This window comes from Anneissia japonica, unplaced genomic scaffold (assembly GCF_011630105.1).
Source record: "Anneissia japonica isolate Jap-2015-1 unplaced genomic scaffold, ASM1163010v1 scaffold288091_len1417266_cov198, whole genome shotgun sequence".
NCBI lineage: Eukaryota > Metazoa > Echinodermata > Crinoidea > Comatulida > Comatulidae > Anneissia > Anneissia japonica.
The window spans coordinates 992,267-1,008,506 of NW_022684833.1; the positions used below are offsets into that span (position 1 = coordinate 992,267).

The 16,240-nt window shown below is 36.0% G+C and overlaps 1 protein-coding gene across 2 annotated transcripts in view; it reads left to right on the top strand.

Annotated features, from left to right (window-relative positions):
* The window catches only part of LOC117107836 (hemicentin-1-like), a 55,312-nt gene that overhangs the window by 8,307 nt on the left and 30,765 nt on the right, over positions 1-16,240 (top strand). For both annotated transcript variants that reach the window (XM_033249628.1, XM_033249637.1), the window contains exons 7-29: positions 482-603; positions 928-1,203; positions 1,988-2,257; positions 2,581-2,850; positions 3,100-3,282; positions 3,770-3,865; positions 4,886-5,164; positions 5,611-5,883; positions 6,168-6,443; positions 6,707-6,979; positions 7,227-7,517; positions 7,964-8,239; positions 8,343-8,621; positions 8,973-9,245; positions 9,533-9,811; positions 10,076-10,348; positions 10,475-10,750; positions 10,889-11,182; positions 11,545-11,820; positions 12,000-12,272; positions 14,162-14,434; positions 15,273-15,557; positions 15,941-16,216. In XM_033249628.1, coding sequence (XP_033105519.1) covers positions 482-603; positions 928-1,203; positions 1,988-2,257; positions 2,581-2,850; positions 3,100-3,282; positions 3,770-3,865; positions 4,886-5,164; positions 5,611-5,883; positions 6,168-6,443; positions 6,707-6,979; positions 7,227-7,517; positions 7,964-8,239; positions 8,343-8,621; positions 8,973-9,245; positions 9,533-9,811; positions 10,076-10,348; positions 10,475-10,750; positions 10,889-11,182; positions 11,545-11,820; positions 12,000-12,272; positions 14,162-14,434; positions 15,273-15,557; positions 15,941-16,216 — 5,942 coding nt within the window. The remainder of the gene's footprint in view (positions 1-481; positions 604-927; positions 1,204-1,987; positions 2,258-2,580; positions 2,851-3,099; positions 3,283-3,769; positions 3,866-4,885; positions 5,165-5,610; positions 5,884-6,167; positions 6,444-6,706; positions 6,980-7,226; positions 7,518-7,963; positions 8,240-8,342; positions 8,622-8,972; positions 9,246-9,532; positions 9,812-10,075; positions 10,349-10,474; positions 10,751-10,888; positions 11,183-11,544; positions 11,821-11,999; positions 12,273-14,161; positions 14,435-15,272; positions 15,558-15,940; positions 16,217-16,240) is intronic.

Here is a 16,240-nt window from a genome sequence, read left to right on the forward strand (position 1 = left end):
CATAAAGAAAAAGTTGGTTAAATGGTGGTGTGGAAAGTTCAAGGTCACAGAAATCAATTTTTAATATTTTTTATAATTTGGTATTCAGAGAGTTTAAGTTTATGAACTCTACTGAGTGACCTCTCTTATTTCATATGAATAATTATAACATTAGTATTGTAAAATATTTTATGCATTATATAATATCATAATCTGTAGTTTTTAAGCATAGACCTTAAATGTACATGTAATCAATATACAAATTTTCTTAGTTTGTGTAAACTGCATTATTTTATTGCTATTATTTTGTTGTTTTATTTTTTTTTTTCGTATCTTTTTGAATTTGTCTTTGGTTAGTGTATTTCTTGTTTCAGAGTCTAGTGTGTAACACTTAAAGTGCTTTGATCTTAATGAAATAGCTCTATATAAATGTTACATTATTATTATTACTATATTAAAATATTAATTTTAAAAACATTATTTTTGATGTAATTATTTCTAGTGGAGACGCTGAAGTGCAACATTTGATTGAGCGGGCAACTAATGCCGATGAGGGCTACTACGAATGCTGGGCTACCAATGCTGAGGGAATTGGAAGTGATACCACATACCTTGATGTAACAGGTTAGCATTTATTTAAACTTAAAACTGTAAGTCATATTAAAAGATTGTCTTTGGGTGACCAAACCTAGAAAAGGTATAAATAACCCTGAAAAGTCTTGAAAAACTGCATTATGTTTATTGAAATGCTGTTAATTATAAAGAGATATTTATAAAGACATCATAACTTAATTAAGAAAAAATATATTATTTTTAATGAAATTGAATAAAAAAATATTAAATTTTATTGAAGGTGCACAAACTGAATGTAAATAAATCATTATTACATCAATATTAAATTATTGTAATATAATTGATTTGAAAAATATGTATTTGTTTATATAATAGAACCTCCTCCCACAATCCAAAAGCCGGAGAATGTAACCACCTTACCAGGAGCAAATGCAGTGTTAAGATGCCAAGCTTACAGCACAGTTAAATACAACATTACTTGGACCAAGCCTAGATCTTACGTCCCTCTGCGAGAGAATGAGTTTGTTCGTCAGCTTGCTAACGGATCACTCCTCGTTATGAATGTACGTGATTCTGATGGCGGCAAGTACCGGTGTACTGCAGCAAATGAGGGAGGATCTGTCTATGAAGAACTGTTCTTACTTGTTCAAGGTTGGAACTTTTTAATTTTTAATTAATGTTAATATTATAGTATACAAATAATAAATGTTTATGAGTGTAGTGGGCTAGAATATTTCATGAGGTGAAAGATTGGATGTACTATTCAATGAGGCGCAGCCAAGCTGGATAGAACATCCAATCTTTTACCTCATTAAATGTTCTACCCCATTGTACGAATGGGAAACATTATTTGTTTTATACACCACCTCTGTATCTCTCTCCATTATATCAATAAATATTTTTGTCCTGTAGGCCCTCGGGTGTAGGCCTAGTCTGGTGCCGGGCCTAGCCTAGGCTGCTGTATCTAACAATTAGCAAAATCTTCATCATATCTTCTTTACTTACAGGGTTTTTGTGAGTTACTGTTACTTTATTGCCTTTGTTTTTTGTTGATTCGGCATCCTATTCATTCAGTAATTTCTCGAAACCTTCTTCGCTCAAAAACACAAATGACCCAGTATCAAGTGGTCCTGCCATTTTATTGGCAGAGTGAGGGCTACTAAATGATCAACTCTTTGTTGATGCACGGATTGTAACTATGCTAGGCTATTTTTCTCTCGCTCACGTCGCGTTGCATTTGAGATTTTTGTCGTCTTGGAGATGAAAAAGTATTATTCAACGATCGTTGACTAGTACTCAAATAACCATGGAATAGTCATTTTAAATCAATCTCATGTGACCTGTTTTCAACCGATCAAATTAATAGAATATATCCAGAAAGCTTATATCAATATACAAAAAACTTCAATGCTGTCCAACTGTTTCACGTCCACAGAGGTTCCAGTGATCACGATCCTTGCCTCCAATATCACCTACACAGCAGGGATGAACTTGACACTTAACTGCTTCGCTTCTGGTTACCCTACGCCATCCATCAGCTGGAGCAAGGACAATAAAGAGCTTCCTCAGATGGCAGGCCTTTCAATTGGCTTCGATAATGAGCTAATTATCCACAATGCGGGCCCAGATTCGGCCGGTACCTACTCGTGTGATGCTATCAACCCAGCCGGGCATGATACTCAAAGCATTGTAGTTGAGTTTACAGGTAACAACTATAGCATATCATTGTGTAATATCATCATCAGTAGTGTTTAGCAAATGAATACAAATGACAAACAAAAAATGAAAGTTGTAAAATCTGCGAAAATGAAAGACAAGGGCCTATTATAAATCTTCTATAAATCCTTATACCTGTATGTCTGTCTTCCAAAATCACTCAGAGATTAGAAGGCACTCATTCAAACCACCAGCCTACAGTTCCACTAATGCTCAGCTCTCCTTCCCCATTTTATGAAATGTATTTTTCACCCAATGTGTTTATAAAATGAATTGTTAAAAATACTGAATGAATCTGTTTTAACTTTCCAGCTGTTCCAGAGATCACGCTAGTTAGTGAACAAATCTTAGTAGCCCAGGAAGAGACGGTAATTCTAACTTGCCCTGCCAGTGGTATCCCACCACCATCGATCATCTGGATGAAAGATAATGAAATCATAGATGAATACTCCTACTATCTGGTTTTGCCGGATGGAAGCCTGGAAGTGCCAAGTGCACAGGAGCTTGACGAGGGCTTGTTCCGATGTATCGCTAGTAACATCGCTGGCACTGCTACTGCATCAATGTTTCTGGAAATTGGATGTGAGTTATTCTTTTAACTTTTTATCCACTGATCCTTATGTTAAAAAATGCATACACTGTTCAGAAAAATGTGAGGTATTGTCTCCCAATGAGCTGCCCAATGCCTGGGGTGGCACTGAACGTTGGCTGCTGCTGTTCCCAATCAGCAAAGCCCAAATTTCTTGGTTAATAAACTAAAAAGTATGACGCACTTAATTTGTACAGTATATATGTAGAGTTTAAGTTTATCAATTATTCTTTGTTTTTCAGCAATCCCAAAAATCTTGCAACCACCTGACAACGTTGCTATTGACATCGGTCTGAATGCCTCTTTCCCATGCCTGGCCTTTGGTTTCCCAAGACCTGTCATCTCATGGAGAAGGATTGACGGCAAGGACTTGAGCATCAACCCAAGAGTGACAGTCACCAGTGGTGGTTCTCTTCATATCAGAGGTAAAAAAAACAGCTGTTTTGTGTTAGTGCATTTTTCAAGTTAGATCAGTAGTAGTGTTGCCTACATTTTCTGCTCCCCATGTGTAAGTCCACTTTCCAAACTTGGCTCAGTTTTATGTTCAAGAGGTTGTTTTATCTTCGAGGAACTGCAGTACTAAATCTAGAAAAAAAAACACAAAATTGCATGATGAAGTGACTAGACAATTTGTGAATTGTTGCGGAAAATGATACAAAACATAAATATTAAAATATTAATGAATTTTAAAAAGTCTTATCCTCTAGGAACCACAATACTATATTTAGAAAAAAAAACAACATAAAATTGCATGAGGAAGTGAATAGGCAATTTGTGATGATACAAAACATAAATATAACATTTCATTAAACAGTGCACTAAGATTTTGAAAGTGTTTGATAGCATTTTCTGTATGCTTCCAAGAAATGTAATTTTCATTTTTTTTAATGCTTTGTGTTTTATTGTTGACAGACTTGACTGTAGATGATGCTGGAACATATGTTTGTATTGCTAAGAACAAGTTTGGACGAGAAGAAGAAACAGCTCAACTACGTATCACTGGTCTTGGTGAGGTTTTTAATTGACATTAAGAATTTAAATAACATTAAAGTTATTTAATTAATATTAAGGTATTTGATCAAAAATAAGGTAGAAAAATAAAATTAGGTTATAAACTTGAGCATAAAAATTAATATTATTAGTATTGTTACCTCCGCCAACGAAGCCCATAATCACAAACTTTTCAAATTTGGTCACAATGTTCCATGACCAAAGATCTCATTGCGTCTGCCAACGAAGTTGGCAGGTGGTTATGTTTTTTCCCCTGTTTATTCATTTACATATCTGTCAGCATATTTGTTATGAACAGCCTACAGTTTTTATCAGAAATTCGTCAAACTTGGCTACAATGTTCCTTTGCCAGAGATATAGTGCTGATTAAATTTTGAAGGGTCAGGGTCAAAGGTCAAGGTCACAATCAACAACAGAAATATTTTTTTTATTTATTTGTCTACAGCCCATAGTTTTAATCACAATCACTTGTCAAACTTGGTCACAGTGTTCCATGACCAAAGATCTCAAAGTATTTGGATGTTGAAGGGTAAGGGTTAAAAATGAAGGTCACAATCAACAAAACAAGGTCAAGGAAACACTATTACTGTTTACTGGAATACTGTTTGCCGTATAGACGTGTGTGTGCTTATACGGGCTTGCCAGTAAAGTGTAAACAAACATATGACCATTACTTTCGAACTGATATATGTGAAAAAAGTTTGGTGTAGTGTTTAGAAGTGTGTTTTCCGCACATACTGGCCCAGTAATCTACCTGTATTTTTTTTTTCATTATTTTTTTTTATGTGGACAATATGTGGGGGAAATTTATACTGAGCAGAATTGATGTGGGCGGAGGTATGCACTCTCCGAGTGCCCTCTAGTTATTGCTATTTTTGTTTTAAATTTTGTTTTTGTCTATGTTATTGTTATTATTAAAATTTTGATCTTTAATCTTAATCTTGATAGCAAGCCCAATCGTGAGCCTGATCGTGAAGCGTATACATTCAAATTATTGTTAAATTTATTTATTTGTAGTACGACCATACATATTCAGCAGCCCCGCTCCAGAAGAAATAGCTATCATCGGAATGAGAATCACTTTGAACTGCAGAATGGAAGGCAATCCTCCGCCCCAGGTGTACTGGTACAAGAATGACAACCCAGTTAATCCGACCTCCAACCCTAACTATCGACTTGAAACTGATGGATCTCTAACAATCAGCAACATTCAGGAAGGTGATGCTGGTGTGTTCAAATGTGAAGGAATTAACGTTGCTGGGCAAACACAAGTGGAAAGCAACCTGATAGTCCAAGGTGAGATGTGATTTGAAATTCCGTTCTTAAAATTATCCAAGATTTGGGGGATTTATCAAATTGTCAAAAGTCTGCAACAGAAATTGTAGGATTACTGTATGTACTTTTTGAAATATAGTTGATATATAAATATACACCTGAATAAACCATCTGTTGACATATTAATTTAACTAAAGCAAACCTCGAAAATAATGGACCTTTCCAGAGTATCAATAAAAGTCAGAACATGGTATTTAATAGCCAGGAATGTGCACTTGTTTCACAAACATACAAATTTATATATTTTTATGTTCGCAACAATATCCAAGGGCGGGGCTTAAGAAGGGTCCATGAACCATTAATGTAGGTGATGGTAACTGTAATGTTAATTCTGTTGAGAAGGAACCATAAATTTTCTTTGTATTAATTTTCTTAATGTATCTATAACCTTCAACTATTGCTTTCAGTACCACCTAGGATCCCACCAAATCCGCAAGTTGACTATGTTATTAACGTCAGACAGAATGTTACTCTGAGATGTCCAACCGAAGGTTACCCACCGCCGATGATCACATGGTCAAAAGGTGGACAGGAAATCACAACAAACAATCTGTATTACTACCAACTTGGCAACAATCTCATTATAACATCAGCATCCGCCGATGATGCAGGCACATATACCTGTGACGCTAGAAACCCAGCTGGTACTGATTCTTTGGAAATTTCACTTTTCGTCAACAGTAAGTTTGTGATTATTTGTTGGCAAATGCCAAAGTGTTCTAGTCTCATGGGTTATCTATATCCTAATTGATGGTAATTGGTTAATTTTATGTGGAAATTATCATGGGTGCTGTGCTAATAATTATTTTTGTCATCTTATATATATACAATAATAACTACAGTACCTAAATATATGCCTCACCTCCCTAGGGAGTCTTGGTTGTGCGGAATATTATCTGTGTACAGGATTGTCTTACCCACATCCTGGAGGAATAAGGTTAATCAAGTATTTTTTTAATTACAGGTCCACCAAAGTTCAAACCAAACCAGAAGGAAGGTGTTGTCAATGTTGTTATTAACCAGACGCTGTGGCTGCCATGTGCTGTGGACAGTGTCCCCTCTGCCATCTTCACATGGTACAAAAATGGATTCCGCATCACACCTACCACCGCCAACCAACTAAACAACAATGAGACGCTATGGATTGGTGAAGTTCAGCTGACGGACAACGCTGACTACATCTGTGTTGCTTCTAATATCGCTGGAAATATTTCAAAAACATTTAATGTCCATGTTTGGGGTATGTCCCAGTTACAAAGAATGTCTTTCTAAAAATCTGTGTGCTGCATCCCATTAAAAATAATTATAGTGTTACAAAATTGTCCCTGATTGTCTGCTTGTTTAGTTTTTAAGGTTCCTGAACAAATCAAAAACTCAACATAATCAAAAATTAATTCCGTGGAAGTAAAACATTTGAAGCCCAAACCTCTACATTCCATCACATTAATCTCTTTTTAAATCAAAAAACCCCCAAAAACTAATTGGATTGAATTCTCATTTCAGTTCCTCCAACCATTGTTCCTGATGAAAGAGTGTGGACTGTACATGAAGGAGATGCTGTTGTTCTACCCTGCATTGTCCAAGGTATCCCTACTCCAGAGGTAGAGTGGCAGAAGGATGGCCGTGCCATAAAGAGGCGCTCTCAAAGACATACCAAGCTGGATACAGGATCACTGGAGATCATCAGTGCCATCAAGACTGACACAGGAACCTACATCTGCAGTGTCAGAAACGATGCTGGTGCCATCCAGAGGACAATCTTCTTGGATGTCTATGGTGAGTCTGATGCCATGACACTAAAGGAAATAAGGATTTTGATAATGACAATGATGTCAAACTGGCTTCTAACACCAACAGAACCAGTAAATTGTCAATAAGAAAGACATTAACAAAACTGTTGTTGAATTAGTATTTTTGAAAAAGAATTTCTATACAATGAACCTTAGTATTTTCTATCTTAATTTTGTCATTGGAAAAACAACCATTCACCTCTGTCATTCCAATTTTGAATTCTTTATTACAGTACAACCGGTGATCATCGATCAAACCCAGATTTACGATGTTAACGCGGATGGCTCCATTACTCTCTCCTGCTCGTCAAGTGGTATTCCAAGCCCGCAGATCACATGGATGAAGGACGGACAGGAGATTGTAGAAGCTGCACGTGGGGACACCGAGATGCGTTTTGAAGTTGACCAATCAGCAGGTACCCTTACAATAAATAGCGCTGTTGAATCCGACACGGGTGTGTATGTTTGTACTGTTAGCAATCCAGCTGGCATTACTTCAAAGGAGATCACTCTTCTCGTTAACAGTAAGTAGGCATACATAAAGTTATTTATGATTTTTTTTTATATTTATTCATTCTGAAGTAATTATAAGTAAAAAACATTCAAGGATAAAAACACAGAAAAGTACAAAAAGCAACTTATTTCCACTGTGGTCCCTAGAATTTCCACTGTGGTCCCTAATATGATAAGATGTTACATGCTCATGTATGCATAAGCATAAATTAGAAAGACAAAATTACAAATGTTTGCCAGGATAATCCATTAGTTATTCATTAAATATTACTTAAGTTATTAAGACACCTTTCATTTTTACTTAATATAATTCGCATTCTGTGATATTGTCCATGGAGTAAGATATACTGTACTTCAATTTTTTCACAATTTCCACTTATTGCAATTTAAACATATAAATGACATACTGGCAATATTAAATTTTATGAAAGGAATCACATTTATATTTTGTTTTTAGTTCCTCCTGAGATCCCTGAATGGGACCGTGATAATCATGTAGATGTTGTCATCGGCAACCCCATTGAGCTGCCGTGTGAGGTTGAATCTATCCCTCCACCGTATTACACCTGGTATAAGGATGATAATCTTCTGAATCCAAACAAGGAAGTGATAATAAATAGCAATGGTAACCTAGGTATTCTCCGGACTACCGTGCTTGATAGTGGAATTTACACATGTATCGCATCCAATGTTGCAGGAAACATTTCCAAGATTTTCCGTGTTGAAATTCAAGGTATGTTGATTTTACATTCCTAATTGCTGATCTATTCAAAATAGAGGACAACTCTTTATAAATACATTAAAATTGATGTAAATTTATTTATATTTTCATTTAGTACCTCCAACCATCCTTCCTGGATTGAACAGCCTAACATTGGTATCCGGCGAAACTGCGTACCTAAAATGCGAAGTAGATGGTATCCCTTACCCACAGGTTATGTGGCACAAAGATGGCCAAGTGTTGAACATTCAGCAAGATCCACGCATGGTGTACGTGAGTGCAAGTGGCATGTTGAGCATTGATAACGTGCAGGATTCTGACACGGGTGAATATGAGTGTTACGCATCAAATCCTGCAGGTCAAACCAGCCGTAGAATCTCCATGTTTGTTCAAGGTAGGGAGTGCATCTAAAGTCCTGTCCACACTATCAATTTTATTTTATTTTGTTCAAGATGACATCACATCATTACCATATATAGGCACATTATGACTAAATATGGTCATACAAACAGTTTTTTGTCAAATAAAATTTGGTAATCTTGACAGAGCTTAATAATAAATTACTTTTACATTTCCGTTTAGGCCATTTTAAATGACCAATTGATTGATTTTACAGTATTCTGTACATCAGCTTGTCTAATGTTTTAAGTATTTAAATTTAAAATAATAGTAAACTTCTTAATAGGATATATTGAAAAATTTTGTTAAATTAATGTTAATGTTTTTTTAATTACCTTTGCCACAGTTCCTCCATTGATTCTGGATGAGCGCACCAACTACGAGGTTGTAGTACGAAACCCAATCACGCTTCACTGCCCAGCATCAGGAGTACCTGAACCTGAGGTCACATGGTACAAAGATAGTTTGTTGATCTTGAAAGACGATATGCGTTACTTCCAAATGCCTTCGGGATCACTGCAAATTTCATCCACTGTCCGGGAAGACACGGGCGAGTTCAAGTGCTCGTGGACTAATGCTGCTGGTTCAGATGATAAAGTTACATACCTCACTGTTCATGGTAGATATCTTGGAAAATATTTTTTCATTTTTAATAAGGAATTTAAGCAGCAAGAAGGGACGATAGAATGATATCTAAGCATGTGACATGGTGGTGGTGTCAGCCTTTGTCCTTGTTAAGATCAGAGTTGGTAGCAGCAATGTAGATAGATTCTTTAATATTACTTTGTCACTATCTAGAATCTCCCTCCCAGTGTATATTCAATGTCATTTTTTGTATGGACTACTTTAGCAGTTTGCAAGCATAAGTGTCATTAAACATGCATCTTTTTTTCAATTTTAAAACAGTTCCCCCACGTATTATTGATGCTGATCAACTGAACGACTACAGCGTCATTGTAAACAACTTAGTCACACTAGAATGCCCCGTTGACAGCTCCCCACCACCGGTATTCATCTGGAAATTGAATGGCCTAGAAATTGACATGTCAGATCCCTATTATGAACATTTTGAAGATGGTTCCCTCATTATACGCTCAACAAAACTTGTTGATACTGGCGAATACCAGTGCATTGCTATGAACATTGTGGGCAATACATCACGCACAATGCAGTTAAATGTACAAGGTTAGTATTTTTATTGAATTAACCGCCTGCCAAAGTTCACTGGAAAAATAAATAAATAAAATGAAACGAAACAACTGGCATGTTTTTGTTACAGGGACTGAAGTCTCCAATAAGAAAATTGAGTATAACAGAATCACAATAGATTTACTATTATACCATTACTATTATTGTTTTTGCTATTGCGATTGGTTTATCATTAAACCTTGATTTTAGATATAAAATTTAATACAATCTGACTTCCTATTTTTATTTTTGCATTTACAGTTCCCCCTGAGATTGAAGATGGCCCAACTGAGATCAAGATTATGCTTGGAGAGGTTGCAGACCTGCCATGTGTGGTTTCTGGTGTGCCATCACCAGATGTCATCTGGCAGAAGGATGGCAGAGTTCTTGATATTGCAAATAACAACATGGAAAAACAGCAGTCTGGTTCTCTGATAATCTTCAATGCTGTCCAGTTCGACTCCGGTTCTTACACTTGTGTAGTTACAAATGAAGCTGGATCAGAAACTAGGCTTATAAAAGTTAAAGTACTTAGTAAGTTTCAACAACTAGCAATTTATTTTGTTGCAATACTGATGACAGAAAATAATAATAATAGTTTGATTTATTAGCACATTTTATATGGACCTATCATGTAATTGAAAATCTTTTTATGTTTAGGCAAACCATACATCAGGAAAGATATGCCGCCTGTTGTCACACCAACAATGGGAACTTCCATCAAGATTCCATGCTCTGCCATTGGCCTTCCATATCCAGACATTCGTTGGTACAAAGGCAATTTAGAGATCCAGAAATACCAGAGAGGCTACACAATTATGAATGATGGAACTCTAAGCATTGCCAGCTTGCAGCCATATGATAGTGGTAACTTTACCTGTATTGCCCGGAATGAGGCGGGAACGGATAGTGTCAGCATGATGATTGATACTCAAGGTAAGAGAATAATGCCATATCTGGCAAATTTGTAGTGTTGATGTCTACTATGAATCTGACCAATCGGTGATCTCGTATTTATCGTAAGTACTTTTATTTATATTGTACTCAAATTAATAATTTTCCTTTAAATTTTAGTACAACCAAGAATTTCTGGCGAGAACACAGTGAGGAACCCAACCAAGGAAGCTGCGATGCTCGGTAAGCCTATCAACATGTATTGTAACGTGACTGATGGCCACCCAGAAGCTTTCATTCAGTGGTATCGCGACGGAAATCCAATCTACCTCTGGGAGAGTGGGCTGCATGTCTCGGAAGATGGTATGCTCTTGCAAATCTCCTCCTTCCAAGAGACAGATGTCGGTATCTATGAATGCATAGCAAAAAACTCCATCGGTAACAGCACTCGTTTCTACGATGTCTCCATTTATGGTAAGTTGTGCTGCAAGCGTATATGCTGTACAGTGGTTATTTTAACACTTTTGCAGAGATGAGATTTAGTATAATATGTTATTATATTAATTATTGTTGAGTAAACAATTGTAATTACTATATCTTCTTGCCAAGTTTTTCATTTATCATCCTAATGTCACCAATATGCAAATGATGGTCCCCGGTGCAATATTTCTTTTGCTCAAGGAAAAATAAATCACTTTTGTTAAAAGAAATGAGTAAAAACATACAGAAAGGATGTTTTTGTTGTTACCTACCGTATGCTGCACACTTAAGATAGACAGTGTTAATTTTTATTGAGGACGTATATTATACCGCATACTGTATGGTAATTATTTCAGTCCCGCCATCAATTTCACAAGACGATTTCACCGTGAAGACATTGAATGCTGGTGTTCCGCTGCAGCTGCATTGCGAGGCATATGGAACACCTCCACCTCGTTACATTTGGAAGTTCAATGGTATTCCATTGTCGAGTAACAACAGACGATATATCGTAAACCAAGACGGTTCCTTGCGTATACAGCGCACTAAAGTCTACGACTCCGGTATCTACACCTGCATGGCACAAAACATCGCTGGCAATGATTCAATCAGTGTTGAAGTACGAGTGTTTGGTACGTTATTTATTCTTCAAATATATTATAGCAACATATTTTGGTTTGTTTTTTTTTATCTTTAAATTTGTTCTTTCTGAAATATATATATTCTTTCAAATGTTATTGATTGTAAATAATATTATAAATAATAAGCATACACCTTTATAAGATATTAACTTTTTTATAACATTTTACAGTAAAGCCAAGCATCAGCAAAGGCCCTCAGGTCAGAAGTGTTGTGATTGGGGATGGGGTCATCCTACCATGTGAAGCAGCTGGTGTCCCACGACCTGTGGTGACGTGGCAGAAGAACGGTGCTCCACTGATTATCAACAACCAAACCATGAAGCAAGTGGAATCAGGAACACTACACTTCCTGACAACAACGAGAGAAGATCCAGGAACTTACAGATGCATTGCGGAAAATGAAGCTGGAGTCGTTACCAGAAAGATTTTCCTGGATGTTCTCAGTAAATGTGTTTTCTGTATTTATTCGTACTTAAAGTCAGGCTCCAGAGGAAAAAAAATATTTGATATGTTGTAGAACTGATTTTTCTAAGACAGAAAAAAGCAGTTTGATCAAAAACTGAGCAACGGTGAATGAGACACAGATTTTTGAATATTTGAAAACTTGGGGGAAAAGGTGTAAAAATGGGCGGTTACACCCCTTTTTTCCCCAGTTTTTAATATTAAAAAATCTGTATCCTGTTCACCATTCCCCAGTTTTTCGTCAAACATCAGTTCTACAACATATCAAAAATTGTTTTTCCTTCGGAGTCTGACTTTAAAGATATTGTGGGCCATCAGCACATATTAACATTGTAAATGCTCTGAAACTTTTGGTGTGAATATATAATAATCATAATTGCTGCGAAGCAGCCAATTCATATTCTTGACAGCAATTTGACCTCTGAAAGTCATTGTTTGTCAAAAAACAAGGGCCTAAGACGACTGAAAAGCAGAGTTTCCTTCTTTCGTTCTGCCGGGTAAAATCAATTACTTTAGGCGACGTTTGTAGACTAACCAACACTGTACCAACGTCCGCATGTCGCACTAGCCTTATCCTACTCTAGGCCTAGACTGGCTAGGATGGTATAATAGGCCTAGCCTTGAAGGGACGAAGGTCCCAATGAAAAACAACTCCGCTCTTTGATAGCTAACATTGTCTATTTAACATCACAATAATTCATTATTAGACCTATAGTTGTTTTTTTAATTGTACTCCACAAATCTCAGTCTCGTATCTATTGTCGTGACGTCATGGCTCGCTGGCTCACACTTGCGATGTCTCGCACTTGTGATCAAATAAGACGCTGGCTCGCACTTTGGCAACACTCTTTGGCAGTCAACTCGCCCCTAGAAAACCCGCCCTTGGAAACTTGCCCCATAAAAAAAAAGTGTACACTTCCTAGACCATGCAGTCTTCAAAATAAAAATTGTAACCTTTGGTAATCAACTACATTTTCCACATACATAGAAATTTTTGAAACTTATTAAAAAAAACCTAAACCATAATTCACTATAGACACTTTTTGACAAAAATGAAAAATTACAACTTTGTTACCCAATGAGAAGTGTTCTAATATAGACAATGGGTCGTGTCTCATATTATTTGTTATATTTTTATTATTCATTATTCTCCCTTGACTTGCATAAATAATTTTGTTCGAAGAACATTTATATGCAGTTGTACTTCGCAGCACTTCACTTGCAATTTGCAATTTCTAGTTATATTGTTATAAATATTGTTAATGTTATTAGTATTATTTTTTATTTTGTTATTATAGTAATACTGTAATATTAATTTTATTCTCTGAGACATATTTAATATTTTATTTACAGTGCCTTTGCATTTATTGGTGAGAAGGCACTATATAAAATCCATTATTATTTTCGTGAATCGCAATCATATTTAGTCTTTAGTTTTGAGTGGTGATTAGCAATTGCACAGATATATCCAATATTACAGTATTGTATATTAATATTCAGACATTTTTGCAAAGCTAGTAACCTCAGCCCTCACAGAGGTGTGGGGCTGGATTTATCAAACAAGAAATCAGCTTAAATTTGTCTTAGGTCCATTTATTTGCTTAAGTCAAATTTATCAATATTACTTATCGTCAAAATTGTTTAAAATTATAAAGCACATTGTACAATAAGGCGATTTTTAAGCCAGATTTTGCTAAGATGATTTGATAAATCAGTTTAAGATATTTGCTTAGGACATCTTTTTGACTTAAGAATCTTGTATCTTAAGATGTTTTAAGAATAAGCACCTCTAAATGCCTGAGAATGACACTTAGAGTTTCTTACTCTCCCTTGAGGCTATATATGGTAATTAATTTTATTTACTTTCCAGTTCCTCCATCACCAACCTCCAATGCACCAGACAATGTTGCTGCAACCATTACAAATGATGTCACAATACCTTGTGTGGTGAGTGGATCTCCAAGGCCACAGGTCACATGGTGGAAGAACAACCGGCAGTTGCAGATCGATGGACTCAAATACATCCAGACTGAGAACGGACTGAGAATTCGCAAAGTAGATACGGCGGATGCCGGTGTATACACCTGTTACGCGGTTAATGATGCTGGAGTGTTACCGGTCGATGTTGAGATGACAGTTCAAGGTAAAGTGGCACCAATGAGAATATTATTTCTTATGATTACATTCATTGTAGAAGTGGTTTGTGCATTTTTCTTGTATTCTTGAGCTAGGCACTTTATCTGCATTGTTTTCTAGACTTAGGAGGTAAATGGGTACCTTGTGGGGTAGCCTGCTGATTACAGCAGCAACACTTGTGGACCAATATTCTGGTACAAAAGCACTTCATATCTGAAAAGAAAGTTGCTATATAATTAAACAACTATAAGAAAAAATATATATATGAAAAATACCATTATGACTGCTCATGGACTAGATAAATTGTGGTATATCTGTCTGTCTGAAGCCATGCACACTGCGTCAGCTGTTGGTCTAACCATTATTAGCCGACAAATCCATCTTTCTGAAATCGCTTGATGACATGACCTCATCTGCTGATTGTGGTGGCAGTCTTAGTAGATCATTATTAAATACGATCCGTTGCTCATACACCCAGGTGTGTTGTGTTCTCTATAAAATAGTGCTGTCGACGAATATCAGTACAGTGCGTGCCAAAATTCACATAATAATTTCAGTATCCTTTGTAGATTAATTTTTTCTCTCTAAGTCCAAGAAATTAGTAAGATATAAGTGAGATCTTTTCAGGCTTTTTATACCCTGTATACATACATATAATTTACATTATGCAAAAGATCAATTATATTTATTTCATGTTTATAATTAATATCAAACTTTATACAAATTTGTTGCATATTTATATGTTGCTGCATATTCTTGTTTTTAGCAACATTATATTAAATTTTAAACATTAAACATAAATATAATGAATAACTATTATTACTATTTCCTAACATCAATTTTAGTGCCACCAAAGATTACTGGATCCACTGTTGAGAGGAACCAGCCAGTTGTAAAGAGCAACAGAATCTACCTTGAATGCCAGGTCACTGACGCTTACCCCCCTGCTGTTATCAGTTGGTACAAGAATAACCAGCTACTTACTGGTGATGAACCAAACATTCAAGTCATCGGAAATGGCCGTGCTCTTCAGATCTTCTCTTCCACAGAAGATGACACGGGCAACTATTTCTGCATGGCAACAAATGTTGCAGGAAATGCAACAAAACACTGGAATATTGAAATCCAGGGTATGAGAACACTTCCAATATTGGTCACTTTTTATGAATTTATAATGTAATTAGCATATTTAAGAGTACACTTCCACTATTGGTCACTATTTATGAATATTTATAATATTAGATAGCATATTTACGACTACACTTCAGAAATAGTATTAACTGTGGTGTGAGAGCTACTATTTGTATTATGAGGATCAAACCATAAAATTATGAGAAAACCCTGTGTGGCTTTGATCTGCTACATGATAACATTTACATGGCCATTTGGTGTCTTTTATAGACCAATGCACTAAGTCTGAGCCTGTACTATTCTCTTGGACCCTTCTGCTACAAATGATTTTAAATCTATATCAAAATTAGTTACCAAGTGATATTTTTTGTTTTGTTTTTAGTTCCTCCAACTATAACAGACAATCAAAGAGTAGATTTGACAGTTGTGATTGAGAGTGGCATTGTCTTACCGTGCGAAATTCAGGGGTACCCGCAGCCTTATGTCAAATGGTACAAAGATGGCAAAGAGATATTTGGCAACAACATCAACCACAATGTCCAGGAGAGTGGCTCATTCGAAATCAAACAGGCAACAGATAAGGATTCTGGGACTTATGTCTGTGTTGCTTATAACACAGCTGGTAATGCTACAAAAACTATCCACCTTATCACACACGGTAATTGTAAAATTTTATTTGTGT